The sequence below is a fragment of the Octopus bimaculoides genome, chromosome 3 (genome assembly GCF_046866305.1).
Source record: "Octopus bimaculoides isolate indiv1 chromosome 3, ASM4686630v1, whole genome shotgun sequence".
Lineage (NCBI taxonomy): Eukaryota > Metazoa > Mollusca > Cephalopoda > Octopoda > Octopodidae > Octopus > Octopus bimaculoides.
Window position 1 is genome coordinate 108,324,576 of NC_142930.1, and position 24,864 is coordinate 108,349,439.

A 24,864-nucleotide genomic window follows, 5' to 3' on the forward strand; every position below is an offset into this window, starting at 1 on the left:
GTATGACATGTACGCATGCTCAGTGACTTGTTTTAACTTCCGCAGACTAACGACTCACATACTGTATTGACCGGTTAATGTCTCCGAAGAAATCACGCAAATACTGCTGTATATGCAGCCACTATAGAGGGAAGAAGGTAGACGGTAAAGTTATTTCACTACATAGATATCCTGCAAACGTAGCTATTCGTCGTATTTGGCTTCAGAGATCGAGACTTATGAAGAAAGACTTTGTTTACACTGCAAATAGCCAAATGTGTTCCCAGCATTTCGTCAATTCTAATGGACCATCGAAAGATCACCCCTTGCCATCCGTTTTTCCAAACGAAGTATTTAAAATATCAGTAAGTGCATGATCATATACGCAGTTAGTAGATGAGTGAAATATCTCTTTGATTTATCTCCTCATTAACAGATTAGAACATGTTAAAATTCAAAAGGGAAACAAATTCGAGTGGTGTCCGTTGGGCTAAACACGAATGTTTAATCTAATAATTGTGTTGGTGTACAGATATTTTTAATAAAGAATTTTACATTCAAATAATAAATACATTGAAATTGTTGTTAATGTTCTGAATGAATGTGGGAATTTCGATTAAGCCTAGCTATGATATTTTTCTTTATATATATATATATATATATATATATATATATATATTAATAAGGGTAAAAATTGATGGTAATCTTCCAGTTTCGAGGGGTAAAAGAAATATTCAAGGGAAATAACTTCAGTTTTATATGTATAGAAATATATATCGTCCTATTAAGTTGCCCCTCGAAACTGGAAGATTACCTATATATACATACATACACAAGCATATATATATATATACACACACACAAATCCATACACAATATGAGAATTGTGTCCCATGTGGAGGGACAACAGTTTGAACACAAAGACGGGACATATAGTGTATATATATATATATATATATATATATATATATATATACTGCACACGTAGATTTACATACATACATACAGCAACTTAATAGGACGATATATATTTCTATACATATAAGACTGAAGTTATTTCCCTTGAATATTTCTTTTACCCCTCGAAACTGGAAGATTACCGAAATTGATATTAATCAATTAGAACCAGTGGTCTAGCATATTAAAAAAAAATCCGAAGATTAAAATTATAATATTACATACAAAAATAAGAGGAATGACCAGCAAAAGTGGACTCCTATATGCTAGAAATAGATGCCGATTCTAGAGAACGAGAAGTTGTGATATTCAAGCCTCTCCTGAAACATATTAACAGTGGAAGTCGAATGAAATGGATTCCATTATAAATCAGAATTGCGTGTGGGATGTTTACTTCTTTCGACGATAACTTTTTTTTTTATCTTTTATCAGACTCGCCGCAAATAAATCAATGTTCCATCAAAACCTGAACTTTCCGAAAGAGTTCAATACAACTTTCACAACGAGGCTAGTCTAGCAAGCACATGACATATCTGTGTGGTAGGAGGTCAACCATTCTCTGGTGTTCTCTTCTCTTACTTTTCCTCTTCCTTTCTAAAAGTAACGTCACCCAACGACTTTCGAGAACAACGATGACGACGAAGGTGGCGAGAAGCTCGCGACGGGGTTGGCGGAACGCAACGCTCACGTGGCACACCGAGTCGTGACGTATGGGAAACGTCAATGACGTCAGTGTCCGTTTCCGTTCAAAGCAACGTCCATATTTGTTTCTCGACGTTAAAATGGGGCACGTTACCGTCTTCAGTTGTTCACCAGAATTCTTACCATGCTTTGATCGAAGTTTTCGTCTCGTTTAAAACACTCTTTCTTTTTTTTTTCTCTCGCCATATTTTGTTTTTCCCTATTTGTTTTAAAACGTCGACCTTAAAGAAAAAAAAAAATTAAGAAACAACAAATACAAAAACTGCACAAACAAAGACAAAAAAATAGCACCTTTCACCCTCAATCTCTTAGTATCCACGACATTATTTTATAATCACACAAAATATACACACATCACTTAACAAAATAATAAATATATTATAATATAATTGTTTAAATTTCTGCAAAATCTTGTGATCGATCGAACTTTGCATTTGTTAAGTTCTTTCTTGACAATGTAACTTTCTCTCTCTCCCCAACTGTTGTACGATAATAGTTTCACCTCTCCTCTGTGTGGGTGGGCACATTTATATATTTATATAGTCGTTACAACATTCCTCTCTCTGGTCAGTGTTGTTATTGAATATATTGAAACAAAACAATAGATCAATATGTATCCACATATATATATTTCTTCTATATAAATGTTACCACCGTATTTGGTTTTATTCGTTATTTCCGTCTTCCCCCCAAATCCTCATTAATTTCTGTCCCTGCTCAGCTGGTTTTTAACTTTCATACTTTAATCAAAGGTGGGTATAAAATGAAGTTTTTTTTCTTTGTTCTTCATATAACACACACACACATGAAATTATTATTATTATTATTGTTTGCATTATTTTCCTTTATGTTCTTATTGATACAGCATGCCTTTAATCGAAAAGTCTCTATCCATAACTTTCTCGTCGTGGCATATAAAATAATAATAATTTCCGATTTAGGGACAAGGCCTCAATTTTCAGGGACACTTTGGAGGGGGTTGATAAATTGATACCATCGACGCCAGTACTTGACTGGTACCTTATGTCACCTGCCCCATAAGGATGAACAGTAAAGTCGACATCGGTGGAGTTTGAACTGGGAATGTAAAGAGCCGGAGGTAACACTGCGAGGCTCTAACGATTCTGCAAGTTCACCACCTTAATTAATAACAATAATTCTATTACTGCGAATAGACAAGGGCTGGAATTTTATGGGGAGGTGGTTAGTGGATTACATTGATCCCAGTACTTGACTGTTACTTATTTTATCGACCCAATGAAAGACAGTCTCGGATTTGATTTGAGAACGTAAAGAGTTGCAACAAATATCGCTCAGCATTTTTTCCCCGGTGCTTTAGAACACAACTTTATCGGAAAAAGATGAAAGGTGGTGGTGAGAGCAAAAGAACTGCAATAAGTCAAGTAAAGACAGCAATGATACTCGTATAGTTCACAATAAAATACGTTATTTCGGTGTCTTTACTTTGCTTAAGACGGTAAGAGTTTCTTTTGAGGGAGATTTAGCTACTCTTTGTAGCAGATAATGACCCCTGAAGGCAACATTATGTCATCGACCTGTGGTTTGTGAACGTGATCTTTCTTTACTAAACACATTTAGAGAATTTGGTTATATTTGGCTCTTAAAACTTTTGCCTAGATATATTTTTATAACAACAATAATAATTCGTTCTGATCTTGGCACAAGTCCAACAATTTCCAGAAAAGGTGGCGACAGTTGATTTCACCGGCCCCAGGACTTGACTGGTATTTTATTTCATCGTCGTGGAAAGGCAGAGTTGTTGTGGAACAACAACAACAACAACAGCAGCAATAATAATATGCAAGCAAGCACTTGTTACCTTCGCACCTATCATGGAATTTAGACAACTCTTCTAGCTCGAGTTATGTTTTCTTCTTGTCTGCTTCCTCACGTAGGAATGATAAATAACAGTTGTTATTTCTAACACAGGCAGAAGGCCAGAATTTTTTTTTCTTTTGTGGGAGAGGTAATAGTTGTTTATAGAACTTTATTTTACTAACCCAGAACGTAGGGAAAAACAAAATTGAGATATGGGTTGGATTTGAATTTAGAACATAAATGAAACAGAATAAAATACTGCAGAGCAGTAATTATAATAACAGTGATAATGATTTTATTTGGCAACAAAATACCGTATTTTAACGTGTATAAGGAACCCCCTAATTTTGGGGGCTTAAAATTTGGGAAAAGGTTTTGTAAGGGATTATAATACTATTCATGTGTAAGAAACTCCCATATTTTTTAAACCTAATTTTTGACAAAAATGGGTTCCTTATTTATACACGTTAAAATTTCATAATTATTATGTTGATATCAGTGCTTTGCTGGTATTTATTTTATGAAAAGGTGGCAAGCTGGCAGAAACGTTAGCACGCCAGGCGAAATGCTTAGCAGTATTTCGTCTGTCTTTACATTCTGAGTTCAAATTCCGCCGTGGTCGACTTTGCCTCTCATCCTTTTGGGATCGATAAGTACCAGTTGCGGACTGGAGTCGATCTAATCGACTGGCCCTCCTCTTCCAAAATTTCAGGCCTTGTGCCTAGAGTAGAAAAGGTATTTATCTTATGAAACCCAGGAAGGGTGAATGCAAAGTGTCAGCCTTGGCAGTATTTGAACTAAGAACCAGAGAAAGAGCCAGAAGAAATGCCACTAAGCAATTTGCCTGACATGCTAAAGATTTTTGCTAGTTTACCAATTAATAATAATACTATATGCCCTGATGCAGGACCAAGCAGTGACTCTCATGGCTTCTGATCTTAACTGATTGGAAGTGTTAACATGTACATGTTTTGTCTTGGTATAAAAAGATGGGCTACAGCAAATATTCTGCTCAATACCACAGATTTGCTTGTCAGCTGCTTGACTAGAACCAGTTGCGCATGTCACTTAATGGCTGATGAGATGTGCATCTCTGATCACAAGCAGAAATAGTAGGGGAGCATCATAACCATGTGTTGAGAAGTGTTTCACCCATCATCCTTAATCCTTATTCAGGGATGTTTTAAGCAGGATGAACTCGACCTGAAGAAAATTCTAACAGGGCTCCACCTGTGAGGTCATGTGCTGTTTATCTTGATATGAGGTCACCATGTCACACACATGCATGTGCCTGGTGTATCCTTATCGGATAGTATATTGGGCTTCATATATTTGTACCCCACCATCACTTTGATGGTGTGCATTGCTCTCATCATCATCATCATAATAATAATTTTAAATTTTGGCACAAGGCCAGGAATTTTAGAGAGAGAGCATAAGTCAATTAAATTGATTCCAAATTCTTCACTGGTACTTATTATTGACCCCGAAACAATGATGGGCAGTTCTTGTATACTATGTTGCTTTACATATTACATGCTTTAATGCCCTAAAAACGTTTCCCTTGAATATGCTGTGCATCTTTTATACCATCAATTATGGTAATTCCTGTATTGCCATGTAGTCCAGCATTGTTCTTGCTTCACGCTTTCTTTAACTACATTTTAACAAGTAACCTGTCTATGTATTCCTATAAATTTTCAATATAATCAAGATTTTCAAAGTATTTAGTGAAATACCTGTAAATTTATGTATTGGTATATATATTATGTTGGTGTTGACCAATTGAAATCTCATGTAATTAGGTTTCTATTTAAACACTTTTGATACCAAACCACCTGAGATTGCCCCTGGCTTTATGGTACAAACTTCCCATTTTAAAATCATCTAAATTAAAACTTACCATTAAAATTTCATGTTAATTTATGTTGGGAACATCAACTTAAAAATGACGAAGTTAATTCATTAAATTCTTCGTTATTTAAAAAAAAATTAATGTGTAAAGTGAAATAATGTATTTCAACAGAAATATGGTAACATAAAGGTTAAATACCTCAGTATTGTCTTAGAAACAAGATTGATGGTTAAATGCATAAATGGATAAATTGTCTTCATTCAGAGCATGGATTAATGTCTTAGGATACTGCTAAGAAGACATTGGTTGAAGTTAATGAGTTGTTTAAGACAGCAAGCTGGCAGAACATTAGCTCACTGGTCAAAATGCTTAGCAACATTTCATTTGTCTTTATATTCTAAGTTGAAGTTGGTTGAAAAAAGAAATAGCAGTTATGCACTGGGGGGTCATGTGATCGACTTAACCCTTCCTTGTGTCAAAATTTGAAACTAAATTAATGGGTTGTTTGTCGTGTTGTTGTGGAAGGGCTTCCAGCTGTAGAAATCATGCCAAAACATACACTGGAACACAGCACAGTCCTCTGGCTAGTTGGGTCCTGTCAAGCCATCCAATCCATGCCAATATACAGGGTATCCCCACCAAAGATGTACTCTCTTTAAATGGCAATAAATGCATTGTTGATTGTCTTAGAAACAAGATTGATGGTTAAATGCATAAATGGATAAATCATCTTCATTTAGAGCATGGTTAATGTTCACATGTAACATTTCCAATGAACCCGCTCCAAAATGCAACAGGTGCTTGAATCGGGGATTCCTCTCTCATGAGTCATTTGTCATACAGATTTCTGTGGGGAACAGTGAAGGGTTTCCAGCAATTCTTTTCCCTTTATGGCAATTCCTTTTTCTTTACTTTCTTGAATGCTCCTTATGGATGTCTTGCACAGTTCCATCTGATTCAAATTTATCTTGGATGCGAGCAGTGTTGCATTGCATTGGTGGATCTTTGTGAAAATGACTTCAAATTGTCTTAGCACTTCCACGATGTTTCAATGCTTCCAAGTTGCACTTTTTGATGAATTTTCTCCTTCAAATCTTTGTCATATTTCTGCCATTATTAGGATCAATTTGATCCAAAAAGAAATGAAAAATCCAGTGAGTTATGGAGAGTCAAAATGTGAGTACATTTTTTGGCACACCCTGTAGAAGACAGGCATTAAATGATGATGATTATGACAATAATCCTTTTGATTGAAATTACATTCAATATTTCATTGCAGCCTAAAATGGCGAGCTGACAGAATTTTTAGCACAGCCGGCAAAATGCATAGTGGTATTTTGTTTGTCTTTATGTGCTGAGTTTAAATTCAGCTGAGGTTTTGCCTTTTAAACTTTTGTGATTGACTTTGCCTTTCTTCCTTTCAATAAAATGAGTGCAGAGGCGGTCATTGTCATTGACTTGTCCCCTCCCCCCAAATTTCTGACCCTGTACCAAAATTTGATAGCAATGTTTCATTGCAGCCTATTGAAAATGTATTTGTCTAACAGCTACTACTTATTATCTTAGTAAAATTCAATTCTATCTTATAGATGACCGAAGATAGTGCAGGGGTGATTACAGTCACCTGTGGAAATTTGGTTGGTAAACTACATATGGAGAAATTTATTTGTCCTGGCATTCACCGAGAATGTATTGAGTTTGAAGGCCGTTTTATCTCTCCAAAACTGTTTTCTGTCATGGGTGAGAAAGAAAAGCTGAAAGACTGGAAGAATGCTGTTCGAATGAATGGCATCCAACTCAGGTATTTCATCTTGTTTTTGATCTGTTTCATTAAAGTTTTTTTTATCACAGTTTTTACCTTATTTGGAATTGAGGCACCACCTTGAAGAATTTTAGTCGAATGAATGAATCAATTCCAGTACTTTTTTTTTTAAAGCCTGGTACTTATTCTATCAGTCTCTTTTGCTGAAGCACTAAGTTACAGGACCATAGACACAAACACAGACACATACACAATAGTCTTTCAGTTTCTGTCTACTAAATCCACTTACTAGGCTTTGGCCTGCCTGAGGCTATAGTAGAAAATACTTGCCCAAGGTACCATGCAGTGGAACTGAACCTGGAACCATGTGGTTGGGAAGCAAGTTTCTTATCACACAGCCACATGTTAATCTATTCTAAGAAATTTAATGATATATGATTTATCAATGCAGTGATGCTTCATGTTTATAAACAAGCAAAATTTTGGGAAATTATAGAATCTATTTGTGTAGAATTTATTGATTTGTATACTTTGATGATACAAACAATACTTAATAGTCAAGACATCACTGTTATCATTTTTATGTCTCAAGCTGCCCCTCCACTCCTGTTCATCACTTACTACATTCACCTCCACCCCCATCTCTATCTACTCTTGTGCATAGCTAAGTGGTTAGGGTACTCACCTTATGATCGTAAGCTCGTGAGTTTGATACCTGGTAGCATATTGTTTCCTTGAGCAAGATGATTTCACGTTGCTCCAGTCCACTCAGCTGGCAAAAATGAGCTGTAGCTGTAATTCAAAGGGCCAGCCTTGTCTCATTCTATGTCATGCTGAATCTTCCTGAGAACTACATTAAGGGTACCTGTGTCTGTGGAGTGCTCAGCATCTTACACATTAATATATTGTGTATGTATTTACGTGTGTGTATGTGTATCCTAGTTTTGACATCATGTGATGTTTGTAGGAAAGACATCAGGCTGTTGAAAATCTGCCTCAAGAAATTCTGTCTGGTAGGCTTGGAAAAGTAGATGTTAAATAATGATGATGATAATACAAATGTATAAAGAGGTGTATAGTTGTTCTAAATGTCTTCAATTTCGTTCCCTTCAGGAAGTACATTGAATCAGGACAGTTGGATTTTACTAATCACCAAGAGATGTGTACAGGTCGCTGTGTACCGCGAGCACCATTGAAGACAATGGTATTTGATGATGGCACTTTGGCCCCAATCTCAACTCTGCTGGCAGGGACTGGGATTAGCATTAAAGAGAACAGTTATTTCTATGATAGTGAACAGACTTCTTTCAAAACTGCTGAAGCAGTAGGGAGTCAGTATACATATGTTAACCAATCTCACAACCAAGATGACCCCGATGTCAAACCAAGTGTACAGGTTCTGCACAGAGCTGTGACAGCTGAAAACACTGAAGAACAACAACAACAACAACAACCTGATGGTATGTAATTTGTCATTTATTAACTATCCTTGTCCCTCTTTATCTTTAAATGCTCAACTGGCACAAAGCCACTCCTGCCTCAATACTATTTCCCGTTTCCTCCAAGCCAAGGAGTTTTGCCTTGCAAATGGCTTGGTGACCCTGCTGGTGCCACGTAAAAAGCACCCAGTGCACTCTGTAGAGTGGTTGGCATTAGGAAGGGCATCCAGCTGTAGAAACCATGCAAGAACAGACAATGGAGCCTGGTGCAATTCCAGCCTTACCAACTCCTATCAAACTGCCCATCCCATGCCAGCATAGAAAAATGACTTTAAATGATGATGATGATGATCACTTCTGGTTGCTTTTGTTAGGCAATCTACCACAGAACCGAACTATTTTCTCTTTTTGTTAGTTTTGTTTTGTTTAAGCTCTGCTTCATTAAGAAATTCACATCTTTTATCTTTTACTTGTTTCAGTCATTGGACTGTGGCCATGTTGGGTTACTACTTTAAAGGGTATTTTTAGTTGAACTAATTAACTCCAGTACTTTAATTCTAGTACTTATTCTATCATTGACACATGACAAACCACTTACAGGGACGTTAACAAACCAACACTGGCTTTTAAAGAGTACTAAGGGACAAACACAAAGATACACACACTCACACACACACACACACACACATATATATTGGGTCATCCCATAAATAACGCAGTTTTTTTCAATTGGATGAACTAAAAGTCGGAGAAGGACAGGATAAACTACCTGCATCAACTTGCTATAAAAGCAGGTAGTAATTTTACCTTGTCTATATTCTTAGTGCAAATTTTGAAGAGTGCAGTTTGATTTTAACAGTTACTTTTTCAAAGCTATAATGGAAGTGACAAAGGAGGATATTTTACTTTATGAGTTCAATAAAGGCAACAGAAAGTGCGAGTAATATTAATGCAGCATATGGGGATCAGACAATAAGCGTAAGACAGAATCAACAGTGGTTCCAGAAATTCTGAGCCAGAAACTCCAGCCTAGAAGATGAGCTTAGTCCTGGAAGATCTGTAGAGCTTGATGAGGACATCCTACAAACCTTGATGGAGCAAAATCTCATTGTAACTGTTGAGGAACTAGCAGAGAAGCTTGGGTTTGGTCATTCAACCATCCATTTTTAGTTTCAAGACAAAAGGTGTTCTTCCATTGGGATAATGCTCGACCACATACAGGCTGGAGTAGTTTGAATGGGAAACGATGCCCCACCCACCATATTGGCTGGACATTGTCCCATTTGATTATCATTTATTCTGCAGGCTTCAAAATCATTTGGATGAAAAAATATGAATTCTGTAGACAAGGTTAGAACAATACTGGAGGAGTATTTTTCATCATGGACAAGTGAATTTTGGAAGAGGTGGAAAAGCGTTGTAGAAAATGAAGGAGAGTATATTTTAGATTAAAAAAGAAATTTATCTTAATTTTGAAAAATAAAATAAATATAAAAAAACCACATTATTTATGGGATGACCCAATACTTACATATATACTTGAACATGAACATTGTGGACAGTTACTTCAAAGTTTCCGTCAGTCAAGCCATTGTTGGACTGTGATGCATTGAAGTTAATCTTGGCTTTATATAATCTCTGTTGGGCTAAAATATTCCTTGTGTGTGTGAGTGGGATGGTAATTGGGTCTTAGGGTGGATTGTTATGGAGAGGTGTTTTGGGGAATTTTTTATTGATTAAATATTGGGGTTACGTTATTATTCAGAATGTATGTAGAACTTTGTAAACCAGTGTGTATGTTTAGATATGTCCCTTTGTTAGGTAGGCACAGGATGGGTCAGTAGTTTAGTTACTTTCGGTTTCATTGGATTTAATCATTTACTTTGACAATGTAAAGGTCAAAGGTACAATGTCCGATGTTTAAACCTTAATAACTGAGTATATCAATTTTTTGTAATGGAATTTTTTTTTCAAGTCACTATCAACAATGTTCTTGTTTAAAAATAATTTTGTACTCTCTAAAAGCATAGAGTAACCCATCAGATTAATATAAAATTATTTTTATTATAACTAAACATAACGTGGCAGTCCTGTAAAGGACGATGTTACTGTTGTTTTAACCTCAGTAAAACATCTTTTCCAGCTGGCTAAGGACACACAGTCTGTGTCTGTATATAGCATTTGCAAGGGAGGTCATCGTTCCCATTTCTAGCCTTACATGATACTCACAGACCTAAATTTCTGGATGTTATCTGTCCTCAGTGTGAGACAATCACCAGCTAGTGACGAAAGCTATCTCCACTCGCAAATACTCTGTATTCTTAACTACACAGCCATGGATATTCCTTATGTATAATCTCTTAGCTGTTATGGAAAACTAAAAGGAAAAGTCAATTATTTAAGTAAAAAATTGAATGGGAAAGTGATTAACATTGTTATTCAATCAACATTCAATTGGTATTAGTTTTAAATGAATGTGCTGCATGGGGTTAGAAATACAGCAACTCTCACCAGTTCTCAATCCTTTGTCATCTCTCCTTGAAGATCCATTATACTCAGGATGCCCTTCACTTTACCAAAGACTGTGTCTATGAAGGGCCTCTTTGCTCTGTTTCTGATATGTCTTCAACTGAATCTTTTGGTTAATTTACAAGTGTTTTTTTGGATTAACTCTGTCAATTCTGCATCTCACATAAGCTACGACCTTTCTTTTATTTTTGTTTTGAAGTTTTATAAAACTCTTTTTACAGCATTTCAATTGCTTTTCTACACTATCCAGGACAAAGTGTTTTTTTAATTCATTTATTTTCCAAATTTGAATGTGATGCAGTCACAACCCTGTGCTTAAGAAGTTTCATCCACAATCACCAAGTTCTGGGTTTAGTCTCATCAGTTAGTATGTTGGACAAGTACTTTCTACAGGAAACCTTGGGTCAGTCCCTTGTGAGTCTACTTTGGTGGGTGGAAACTGTGTAGAGCCAATCAAATAATGTGTGTTTTAATTACAATATTACACTAGGCGTGGCTGTGGGGTAAGAAGTTTGCTTCCCAACCACATGGTTCCAGGTTCACTCCCACTGTGTGGCACTTTGGACAGATGTCATCTACTATAGCTTCATCCTGACTAAAACCTTGCTCTGGTTGGACTGATTTAATAGACGGAAACTGAAGGAAGCCTGTTGTATATATATACATATATATATGTGTGTGTGTGTGTGTGTTTGTCACCCACTACCACTTGACAACTCGTGCTGATTTGTTTGTCTCCGTAACTTAGCAGTTCAGCAAAAGAACTGATTGAATAAGTACCTGGCTTAAGATGAAAAGTATTGGGGTCAAACAAATCGACCCCAGTCCTAAAATTTCTTCAAAGAGGTGCTTCAGCATGGCCACAGTCTAATAACTGAAACAAAAGATAAAAGATATTCTTTCCTACTCTAGGCACAAGGCCCGAAATTTTTTTGGGGAAGGGGCCAGTCAATAAGATTGATCCCAGTACACAACTGGTACTTAATTTATCGACCCCGAAAGGATGAAAGGCAAAGTCGACCTCGGTGGAATTTGAATTCAGAACATAAAGACAGATGAAATACCGCTAAGCATTTCGCCCGGTGTACTAACGTTTCTGCCAGCTCGCCGCCTTAAAAGATATTATCACAAGAATGGTTTCCTGCTGGATTTTATTTATTTTCTGACAATTTTTCCAAAAGTGAATTGTTTTAGCTTTCTGTTGAAAGACTGTCCTAATTGTCAAATGCTTGTGGCACTTTTAACTGGATGTTTGTTGATTTTGACAATAATGATTCAATTTTTTGATCCATGGAATCGCTTCTCCTTCACTTTGAATGTGTGTCACTCAATAGATGTGTCTCCTTGACTGTTCATTGAATTAACAGCTAAGTAGTGTTGGAAGCACAAAACAACACTCAGTACACCAGTACACACTGTAAAGTGATTGGCATTAGGAAGGGCATTTGGCCGAAGAAGCTTTACCAAAGCTGAAATTGAAGTGCAGTGCAGCCCTGTGGCTTGCCAAATCCTGTTGAACCAACTACACACACACACATGATGAGCTTCTTTCTGTGCCTGTCTCTGTCAAATCCACTCACAAGGCACTTTTGTCAACCCTGGGTTATAGTAGAAGACACTTGCCCAAGGTGCCCAAGAGTGGAACTGAACCTAGAACCATGTAGTTGGGAAGCAAGCTTCTTATTCACACAACCACTCCTTTCTAGTTTCCATGAAGATTATTTACTTTACTTCTCCTTGTTTAACATATTTCACTTCCTTAATTAAAGCAATTAAAAAAAATTCTTTGCAGCCCCTTGAAGCCTCAAACTTTGGGGCCTTCAGTTGTTGCTTGAATACAACATTTAATGGAAGATATTTGGTTCTGTAGTTTGTTTGGTTTAACCTTTTGAAAAAGGTTTACTGTAGAATGTATTTTGAACACTTCAGTTGCAGACACTTGACATTTCATGTCAAGTGCCATATTAAATATTCTCTACTTCAGTGCTGTGCTTATCTCGAAAACTCTTTTTATTTTAATACATCAAAATGAGTCTTTTTTTTGCTTTTGTTTCTTTCTTTTTGCAGTTTTACAGACATTTCCTCGTGATAATACTGTTGAGATGGTTTATGTTGGAGCACAGCCCAGTGGCTCTGGTAAGGTTTGAGCTCACGACTGTGATCATCGCTCTAGTAGCTTAACCACATAGCCATTGTATTTCATTCACTAACAACTGTTCTTGTTTCATGAAATACTTATCAAGACACATTCTTACACTGATAAATAAACTCCTTAGCATCTCTATTATTCAGAGATTGTTATTCATCACCATCATCATCATCATTCGTAACAACAAAAGCAATGGCATTTGAACACACCTGGAGGTTTGCTTTTTTATGTTAGTCTGTATTACTGGTATTGACTAAGCTAAAGATATCTTAGTGGTTTTTTTGTATTGAGGGAAAATACTAATGAAAGCTAAACGAACAAACTGAGTAGATATGAGACAAATTAGAATGTCATCTTTGTCATCATAATAATAATGAAATTATTGTATACAGTGCTCAGGTGCACTACAGTTTGTCAAAAGTGCATATAAAGCATATGCAGTAATGTACAAATGTCTGGAAAGTGAACAGTGTATGAGTCAGATACATGCTTGCGTGTGTATAGAGGGGAGAAAATCAGGTGTAGTGTTGGCGAATCTCAGGAAGCATGGAAGTTTTGAAGAATGCAGTGCTCCGACAACTAACAACTGATGCCAGTAGTTTGTTCCATACTTCAGCAACTCTTAGCATGAAAAAAAAAACATCTTATTTATTTTCCTAACAAGTGTGCTATATCATCACGTCTTTTTTACCTTTTGTACTACAGTACGGATGGGCAGACAGAACAAAACTGCCCCGGTGTCATCAGTGGATAAACTGCGTGACAAAACTGGTTGCTGTCCCAAAATAGATTGTTGCTCGGCAAATCACATCTGTCATCTATGCACCATCATCGTTTGCTTTCGATGCTGTCAGGAGTTAGAGGGGTTGGCCACAGTCTGCAGAATTACTATCCTTTTTGACATAGTTGCAGGAAAACACCCTGTTCTTGTATTTTGTACTGGCAAGGTGTCTATGGTTGGATGTACTTCAATCACTTTACAGAATGTACTGGGTGCATTTTATCATGGTGCCAGCTCTAGACAGGTTGTTATGTCCTCAATAAGAATAAAGGGTCCTTTCAATCTTAGGATACCCCTGCTTGTTTACCGACCTCTTTGCAGAGTGAATGGGGTACAGTTTATGATGGCACCAGCACTAGTGAGGTTACCTTCTACTCAGCAAAGCTGTTGCAAATCTCAGTTTTCTCTCTCCCTATTTCTCTGCTTCATTTTGTGCAACAAAGCAAACAACAAATATACAACAAACATAATCTACAAAGTGTGGGAGGATTGATGAAACAAACTAATATAACATCACCATCATTGTCATCATCGCTCTAAGGTTTATTTTGTGACGTGTCTCTGTCTGTGTCATTGTTTTGACATTATGTGCTGTTGTAAATGAGCATCATTTATGTACAGTTTTTCCATGAAAAGTATCTGGCTATGGGGAGGTGCATGGCTTCGTGGTTAGGGTGTGGGGTTCATGATTGTAAGATTGTGGTTTCGATTCCTGGACCAGACAATGCATTGTGTTCTAGACCAAAATATTTCATTTTACGTTGCTCCAATCAACTGGCAGGAATGAGTAATCCTGTGGTGGACCAACATTCCATACCAGGAGGAATATATATGCCAGAGAAACTGGGAAACCAGTCCTATGCTCCTTACAGAGTAATAATGGACTAACCAATGGGGAAATATTATATTGCTTGGAAACAGGTAAGGGTTGGCAACAAGAAGTGCACCCAGCCTTAGAATCTGCCTCAGTGAACTTCATCTAAAGCCCTCAGATGTCTTTATTCCTTACTCTTCGCCTAAAATACACTCAAAATAATTTCATTTCATTCAATCTCTTTTTTTCTTTTCTTTTTGTAATCACCTGGCAGGTCTGTGTGGTTAGGAAGTGTGCTATGCAAGTGTGTGAACTCAGGTTCAATTCCAGTGCACAACACCTTAATTTAATTGTCGTCCACCAGAGCCTCAGGTCAATGAAGTGAAAGTGCGTGACTTCAAAGTTTTCGGCTGACAGTCGTAAGGTCATGAGTTCAATACCCAGTACCACATTGTATCCTTAGGCAAGACACTTTATTTCACATTGCTCCAATCCACTCAGCTGACGAAAATGAGTTGTACCTGTGATTCAAAAGGGTCAGTCATCACAGTCTGTGACACACTGAATCTCCCTGAGAACTACATTGAGGATACACATGTCTGTGGAGTGCTCAGCCACTTGCACATTAATTTCCCCAGTAGGCTGTTCCATTGATTCTATCAACTGAAACACCCCTTGTTGTAACTGATGCAATGCCAGTTACGTCAACCAAATCCTTGTGACTGAAATTTAAGTAAACTGTATGATGTCCTTTGGAAGGACTAACCTCGTTCTTGGGTGGCAGACTTTAGCTTCTGGTTTAGCACTACCACCATTTGGCTTTTGGGTGCCTTTCTTAGAGTCCATTCTATACCAGCGCTCAGGCCACATCTCTCAAATGACAACAACTTCCTTTCTTTCTCCTATGAGTCTTGCAAAGGATCATGGGTGCTACTCTTCTCTGGCTAAATCAGTGGTCCTCAACCATTTTTTGACCTATGGATCCCTTTGATTCTTATTTTATTCTACTGGACCTCAATAGCCATTCACTGGATATAAAAAAGAAACCCTACTGTATTTTTGTAATTATTACTAGGGATTGTATAAAAAAATTAAAATATTTTGTGTATTATAGAATTATAACCATTTAATTTTAAATAAACTCTTATATAGACCCCCAAGGGCCATATGAGAACCACTGTGCTAAGCCATTAAAAATGAACAAGTGAAATAGTCCAGAAGAATTTTTTGAATTCTCTAAAATGGTATGGCTTACAGTTGATTCTAATATTCTATTCTAAATTTTATTTTTACATTCTAAATTCTATTATGTTTTCATTTTTTTTTTTTTAAATATATCTTAGGAATCAGATTTTCCATTGAGTATATAATTGTTTAATGTTACTCCTTGATAAAATGATGTTCTTGTTTTTTGTCTCTTGTAGAAAGTCAACTTTTTTGGAAAGGAATCATTGAGCTCGGTCTTGCTGATGAAATATTTCGGGAAATCAAGACCACCTTGGACAATCTAAAATATAATCTCATTCGAAACCAATGTCCACTTGAAGGTAAGTCTAACCTTGTTATAAATTAATTCCAGATCAGTCCTCAATGAGCATACCTAGGCTCTAAACCAGTGTTTCTCAACATCTTTACCCTTGCATAACCCTTAAAATAAATTACATGTCTCAAGGAAACCCTGCACAAAAAAAATTATATGCCATATTTTTCTCATATTTTTTCATTGTAGTTCATGTGGTAAATACCATTCATGTGTATATATATATATCATCATCGTCATTTAACGTCCACTTTCCATGCTAGAATGGTTTGGACGATTTGACTGAGGACTGGTGAAACCAGATGGCTACACCAGGCTCCAATCTGATTTGGCAGAGTTTCTACAGCTGGATGCCCTTCCTAACGCCAACCACTCTGAGAGTGTAGTGGGTGCTTTTACATGCCACCCGCATGAAGGCCATATATATATATATATATATATATATATATATATATACGGTTGTTATATTTTTTGATAATATTATAGGATGATGTCTATATTACAATAACCAATAATATGTTGTGCATGTATAGTAATATTCTGATCATGAAATTAGCATTGGCTTATCTCACTTTTTCTTGCGGAACCCATAGGAACCTTTTGTGGAACTCTAGGGATCTGGGGAACCCCAGTTGAGAAACACTGCTCTAAGCTATTCCAGCCATGACTGTCCTGTCTTTTATTGAACATTGTATATTTAGGACTACATTATTCAGTGTGTCTCTCCCTTTTTTGGGTGATAGTGTGTAATTTCAATGAGATTTAACTGGTGTTTGTAGCAGGTTGAGTAGATGCTCCCTCATTGGCTCATCACCCACTGCAGGTGTCAGCCATGTAAGTACATCTGTACACCGAAACAGGTAGAGTTCTGTACTTTAAGAATCTCTCTCCCTTCATGTGCCATGATTACTTTACAGGTGTCACACTCACAGACCTCGATGCCAAAGTTTGAATATACATGATTTTTCATGCAAAAGATACAGCAGTGGTTTCTCATTGCTTTCTGCTAGTCTCCTGCTCTTACAAGCTTATCCTTGAAGTACAGAGCCTATTTAACCCTTATGTAGGGGGCACTGGTTCACATGATGACAGGTTATGTTCACTTACTAATGGACCTATGTCACACATATCTAGGGGCTAGACCTTCTATTGAGTCATGAATATCTTAGCTTCAGGACCATCTCCTGTTATTTGATCCATAATTGGGGCCCTTAACAGGTACTATCATCCTGGGCCAGAGCAGAGCTGGCATCTTCTTTTTTCTACGTGTGTTGTTCATTACCCCTTTACTGGGAATCTGGCTGAGATTTAATCTGTTTCCACTATAGTGGGAGTTTGGTGTGACAGGGTTAAGTATAGCAACAAGAATTGGTAAAAAAAGAATAAAAGGTAAGATTTGAAGAGCAATGAAAGAAAAGTCATTAAAACTTGTAAGAAAGGTCTATATCAGCAGGAATTGAAAGGAGGTAGTGTGTGAAATGAAATAAAAACTGATTTTTCAAACTTGGCCATCTGCCAGAGAGGAATTGTGTGTCTTGCCCAAGAGCAAAACAAATTGAGACTAAAGTAATAATGTTTCCACTCATTATTGTATGGTCTGTAGTTCAACAGTCTAATATTACAAATAATCATCATTGTCATTGCTGTTGTCATTTTAATGTCCAGAACTCCATGCTTGCATGGGTCAGACAGAATTTGTTGAAGCAGATTTTCTGTGGCCAGATACCCTTCCTGTTGTCATCCCTTCTTGTTTCCACCCAAGCAAGGTAAAAGTTTCCATATGACCAGACATGTTTTCATGGAAGACCGGAAACAAAAGACATTGCTTGTTTGATGATGACACTTGCTTACAACAATGTCAAAATTGGAGGCACACACACACACACACACACACTCGTATATTATAAGCTTCTGTCTCTTCTGTTTACCAAATCCACTCACAGGGCTTTGGTTGGCCTGGTGCTATCATCATCATCATCATCATCATCATCGTTTAACGTCCGCATTCCATGCTAGCATGGGTTGGACGATTTGACTGAGGACTGGTGAAACCGGATGACAACACCAGGCTCCAATCTAATTTGGCAGAGTTTCTACAGCTGGATGCCCTTCCTAATGCCAACCACTCAGAGAGTGTAGTGGGTGCTTTTATGTGTCACCCGCACGAAGGCCAGTCAGTCGGTCCCAAAGTGGATTTAGTAGATAGAGGTATGTATTCGTGTGTCCTTATCTTGACATTATGCAATAGTTGTAAATGAGTATCACTGTTGTACAAGCAGTGTCCTTCATTTCCAGTCTTCCATGAAAGCATGTCTGGCGATGGAGAAATATTGTCTTGCTTAGAAACAGGTGTGTGTGGATGACACAATGGACATCTGGTAATAGAAGAATCTGCTTTGACAAATTCTGTCTTATCCATGCAAACATGTTAAGTACTTTTGTACTCTTTGCAAGTTGTGAGCTACAAACTGTGATGTTGTAGTCATTTGTCTTGTCAACAAATCATTGCTCACTTTGTGCTTTCAGTGACATGGGAAATAAAAGAACCCTTACTTGAAAACCGGGTAAGGCTTGATGACAGGAAGGCCGTCTGGTTGCAGTAATGTAAGATGTCAAACCTGGAAAAAGAAGAGACAAAAAAAGGACAAAAAAACAAATTGAGAAAGAATTTCTTTTCTGATATTAAAACCTTCAAGTCTGCTTTATTACTGAAAATTGACTTGAAGGATAATAATAAAATTGTAATATCATTCCATATCATAGCAAGACCGTTTGTATGCTGGGCAAAATGCTTAGCTGCATTTCATGTTTGTAGATTCTGAGTTCAAATGCTACCAGGGTTGATGTAATCAACTTTCCACTGCTCTGAAATTGCTGGCCTTGTGTCAAAATACTTCACAGTATTTCGTCCATCTTGATGTTCTGAGTTCAAATTCGGCTAAAGCTGACTTTGCCTTTCATCCTTTTGCGGTCGATAAAGTAAGTACCAGTTGTGTACTGGGTCGATGTAATTGACTTATCCCCTTCCCTAAAATTGCAGGCTTTGTGCCAAAATTTGAAACCAGTGTTATTCCATATACTTAATTGTGAATTGCAGAAGTACGGAAGGTTTCACGAGTTGTCAGTGAACTGGGTTTGACATCGAAACTGAAATACAGGTTAGCAGCTCACAAAACCGACATGGAAAGACAGAAAGATAAACTTGATAAAGAAATGGAAGGTAAATTGGCTACATTCTTTTGTTTTATTTTCTTTGTTGGTATTGGTTTGAAATTTGTAAGTTTAGGTTTTTTTTTGTTAGGGGGATGGTTTTGATTCCAGCTGTTATTGTGGTAGTTAAAAAGAAAAATGTGTTTGTCTTTAAATAGAAACTCGTAACAGCCACCTTGAGCATCTTTTTGAGCTCCATGTGTCTACACATGTAGGCATGCTTACAAAATCAGAAAACAGCACAGCTCCCATGACTTTTGGAAACATTTTTTCACACTCAGAGTTGCTGAAGCATGGAACAAACTACCTGCATCAGTTGTTAGTTGCTGAGACATAGCATCCTTTAAAACTTCCATGCGTCCTACACTACACCTGATATCCCCACCTCCATACACATGCACACATAATTATCATGACTCATACACTGTTCACTTTCCTGACTTTTGTACATAATTCTATGTACTGTACATCTTTGATGAGTTGTAGTCGTGCACCTGAGCACTATACACAATAATTTCATTATTATTATTATAATTAGGTGTAATGTTCAAGTAATTGTGTTTCATATGGAGTTGTCTTATTAATTCTCTGCATAGGTTGTGGTGCATAGCCTGAAGTGGCTGCTACTATTGAAAAGGGATTAAGATTAATATAGTGGCTGCTACTGCGAAAATAGAATTTGTTCTATTCGTCCAAAGTACTGCATGAAAGAAAGACTTGTGATTTAATCTCAGCCTGATCAGAAGTGCATTATATATATATAGGCACAGGTAAAAAAACTCAGTGGTCCTAAGTTCTATGTATTTGCTTGGATGTAATTTCATGCTTTCAGATAAAACTTTCCTATTTGTGTTATATCACACAATCATTTTCCAAGCCATCATGGCTGAAACGATGGCTTTTGTTCACACAAGTTGTTCTACAGCAGAATATTTTTGTGATTGTTTGCCACTTGGAAGTAAAATCGTTTTCTCGGTCGGCTAAACTGTGAAAAGCTGAGTTACCTACCTTGTTGTTCTGTGTGTACGTGTGTGGGTGTGTCTGGGATGTCGACAACACGATGGTTACGGCAAACCTTGAATTTATAGGCTTGTGGCTATTATTCAAAATCTTGTAGCCATTGGGAGACATTTTGTTTTATTTTTATTAAAAGGAAAAAAATGAATTAACTGAGGCTTTGTCGACAGGAAAAACAAAGATTAAGATCCAAAATTTATCAGATATCAGTAAACTCTGAAGCCAAATATGTCGAACCAGGTTAATTCAACCTCAGAAGAGAAGAGGTTGGTTAAAAAGCCATACTTTCTATCTTCGGTTTGGTTTTCATGCCTATACTCACCTCTGGTCATAAATGTTAGGTAATGACTGAAAGAGTATGATTGCAAATACAAGCAACTGGAATGGGGCTCATGTGAGGGGTCTCTGGAGTAACATTACTCAACTGAGTGTGTAGCTCAGAGATCAGGAAGTCTCTCCAGGGTGAACCACTACTTTTTGTGTTGAGAGGTCACAGCTCCAGTACTAGAGACTTGTGATTAGAATGTTGCAGGGAAGAATCACAAGACTGATTCCTCAGGCTGAGTTAACTTGCTGGAGATCTCGGGGAAGACTGAGAATGAACTGGCTGGATGATATCTGTAGTCATCATTTGGTCATGCTTGAGAAGCCAGCAAGAAAGTCTGATGACAGTTGCCTCTAAGAGGACCCTATAAAGCTGGTGCCTGAGGACTCTATACTCACAACCTTCACTGGAGTAGTAGACACAGAAAATGAATGGGTAGTTAAATCGATTTCTGTCTTTTACTTTTTAAGACTATGAAGAATTATTTTGTTAGTTTTCCCACTTGGTTTATTATGGATGTAAAACAAATGGACATATGCACACACAAATATATATTTAGATCAAATTTACAGAAAGCAAAAGACAAAGATAGGTGAAGGAACAACAAGCAGGTGTATTAGTTTAATGCTCAGGACGAATGGAAAAGTTGTTGACATTTCGAGCCTATGCTCTTTGACAGAAAGGATTAAGTAGGAAAAAATACGTAGGGATTAACAGTTCAACATGATGAAATGGCTGGAAGAAAGAGACTGAAAAAAAAATATATATACATATAAGTTTCTTTAATAGCAGCTACATTGTCTGGTGTCATGTAAAAAGAACCCAGTACACTCTGTAAAGTGGTTGGCATTAAGAAGGGCATCTGGCCATAGAACCCTCACCTAATAGAGAATTGGAGCCTGGTGCAGCTCTCTGACTTGCCAGCTCCTGTCAAACCATTCAACCCATGTCAGCATAGAAACCAGACATTAAATGATGATGATGATATATGATTCACATCTCATCATTAAGTCTGTTTCTTTTTTGATTCATATTGGTGCTTATGATCTCAAATCACCTCTACCCTATCTCTAACCATCCCTCACTCTCCCTATACACCCTTGCAACCTCTGCTCACCCAGCCTCCACCCTGATTACCTCCACCTATTCTTATATAATACAAGTAGCCATGTATCTCCTTTGCAACAAGACACTGTTCCAGGCTCTTCCTAACTTAAAGTTGCCTCCCCAGCTATTCTAGTCTCATTCAATCCATGGAGAGCTTAGTCTTGTGAGTGACATGGTGACCTCATTAATGTTGGTGCCACAAAAAAGTATGCTGTATATTCTGTAAAGTATTTGGTGTTAGAAAGAACATCCAGCTGTAAAAACCATGCCAAAGTCGACATTGGAGCATGGTACAGTTCTCTGACCTGTTTAGACTATAGTAGAAGACACTTGCCCAAAGTCTTTTGAAATAGGACTATACTTGGAACCATATGGTTGCAAAGCAAATTTCTTAACAGCACTGCCCCATGCCAGTCTGTAAAGAAAATGTTTTTTGTTTTTATTTGTTACTTTTTCAATTAATATTCAAAGAATAATAATTTTTTTTAATGTAATGAAAAGAAAGGAATGCACCTAAAATATAGTCCTTGTTTCTTAATGTATATCTGAATATCTATACTAGTGGTGGTTCTCAACCGTGGACCCCAGGGCCGCATGTGGCCCTCAAATATCTTTCTAATGGACTCTGACAGTCTTCCCACTATAATTATAATAAATTTTTTCTTTAATTCACTTGTGTTTTACATTTTTTGGTGTAGACCCCTAAAAAATTCCAGGTTTTGGATCTAGCCTGGATATTAAAAAGGTTGTGAGCCACTGTTACAGATGATTAAATAAATTTTCTTACAGAGAGGATATTAGAATTATTCTGTTTATATGAATTCTGTTTATCTTTTCTTTATTAGAACTTCGACGTCGAGTTGCAGAAGCTGAACACAAGAAGGAATTACTAAAGAGGAAATCTCAGTGCTTTGATCATTTATTGGAGATTAGTAAATCCAAACGGCAAGGCCTTCTAGCAGACAGTAGTAGTTTGTATATGCATTCTACATCTCCTAGTCCTGACAGCAGCCAGCTGACTGACCATGAGACCATGAACTCTGTTCATGTAAAAACTCTCTGTGCATCTTCATCTTCTTCATCTGCAAATTCATCAGGACATTTTACAATGCATCCTGCAATTTTAGACGGAACCTCTAACAATAAATCTATGAGTAGGACTCGGAGCCCTGTTAGTGTGGAAGAGGCTCGATCAACTTCTTAAATTTTATTGAGAAAAAAAAAAAACAAAAAAAAAAACTTATCTTCACAATGGCTTATTTTATATGCAAAGCATTCCCTGGTTGTATTCTTATGTAAATATGTATTTTTTAAGCTTCTTCAAAGTTAATTATTATTATTATTAAAGCACAGAAAAAGACAAAAATAATTGATTGGCACATGGAAGATGGGGGTTTATTTTGTGTAAAAAAAATTTTTAAAAAAAGGCAGCAACTTGAAAAATGACCCAAAATAAAACAATCAAAGTGAAATTTGTTAAAACCGTCTCAAATTTTAGATATTAATATTTTGGAGGCGTGTCTCATAATTCTTGCTAATTCATTGCAGAAACCACACCAGTTGTAATGGAATTTACAATTACAGTTGTTCCCCAGCTGTGATGGTCCTGGAAGGAAAAGTTAAAAAATATATAAACAGCTTACAATGCAAACACCAATACAAGTGTTGTTTCACTGCTTTTGGTACCCACTGTTTAGATATTTCTGTTAACCAAGATCCCTAATTGATTCACAAATCAGGCATTTATTTTTCTATGTTCAACCTCTACACTTGACTCATAAATTAGTTATTTATTTTTTTATCTGTTTCCAAAAAGACAACAGGAAACAATAACAACTTTTTTTACAAAAGCCAACAAACAAAACCAGATTTTTTAAGCTGGATAGAAAAATATATTAGGAATTTTATTAGAAATTAAAATTTGTACCATAAACATTTATTTTCAATGTTTATAAAAGTATCTTAAAATCTAGTGAATATTTGACAGAATATCAGAGACAATGATTTAAAATAAATCAAAGTATTGATTTTTAGAAGATTTTTATCTATTTAAATAGATATTTGAATTTTCTTTCTAATTAAAAATGAAGTAGGCTTAATAAATTGGAATTTTTAAGTTGGTATCCTCTGAGAATTTTTTTGTAATTAAGCAGTTCACCTTATCGAATGAACTTGTTAATTTAAGATGACAGGATTTCAAAGACAAATTTATTTCCTAAATTGATTCATATTTCATTCCTTTCTAAATTATTGGGTAACTTCATTCGAAGTCACTATTCACTTCACTCATTACATCATTTATTAATTTTAAGAGAGACATTTACTTGAATTTCTGAAATAAATTGAATCTCAGTATCACTTGCTATCCATTTAATCTTTCTCGTAGTCAGTAAAAATAACATTTTCATGGAGATTTCAGATCTTATGTAATACTCGTGGCATTTCTTTCAGCATTTTCACTTTCTTTTCATAATACCCCAGTGAGATCTTTTATCTTTTACTTGTTTCAGTCATGTCTGGCCATGAAGAATTTTTCAGTCAAATGAATTGGACCCCACCACTTGTTTTTTTTCTAAAGCCTAGTACTTATTCTATTGTTCTCTTTTGCCGAACCACTGAGTTACATGGACATAAACACACCAGCATCAGTTGTCAATTGGTAGTGGCAACAAAAACATACACAGACAATATGTCTGGTACATACATACATATATGTAGTTTTGTGTTTGTGTCTGTTTGTCCCCCACTCACTACTTGATAACCAGTGTTGGTTTATTTACATCTCCATAACTGTGATTCAGAAAAAAAATTCATAGAATAAGGACCAGACTTATTATGTATGCATGTGTGTTTGTTTGT

The 24,864-nt window shown here is 36.6% G+C and overlaps 2 protein-coding genes across 5 annotated transcripts in view; one reads left to right on the top strand and one right to left on the bottom strand.

Moving 5' to 3' along the window:
- Window positions 1-1,440, bottom strand: part of LOC106869628 (nucleoporin NUP35) — a 25,921-nt gene extending 24,481 nt beyond the window's left edge. Inside the window, exon 1 of the mRNA XM_014915442.3 lies at window positions 1,162-1,440. The gene's annotated coding sequence lies outside the window, so the exon portion shown is untranslated. The remainder of the gene's footprint in view (window positions 1-1,161) is intronic.
- Window positions 31-24,363, top strand: LOC106869624 (glucocorticoid modulatory element-binding protein 2). 4 transcript variants are annotated; one of them, XM_089349459.1, is made up of 7 exons: window positions 31-344; window positions 6,922-7,133; window positions 8,208-8,554; window positions 13,130-13,198; window positions 16,231-16,353; window positions 19,444-19,566; window positions 22,851-24,363. In XM_089349459.1, the coding sequence occupies exons 1-7, from the start codon at window positions 78-80 to the stop codon at window positions 23,207-23,209; spliced, it is 1,500 nt and encodes a 499-aa protein (XP_089205585.1). In that variant the 5' UTR covers window positions 31-77; the 3' UTR covers window positions 23,210-24,363. The 4 variants fall into 4 exon arrangements, with proteins under 4 accessions (XP_089205585.1, XP_089205586.1, XP_014770919.1 ...); XM_014915433.3 differs by lacking the exon at window positions 31-344 and adding an exon at window positions 1,668-2,390; XM_089349460.1 differs by lacking the exon at window positions 13,130-13,198 and having other exon boundaries at window positions 33-344.
- Window positions 24,364-24,864: the final 501 nt, after the last annotated feature.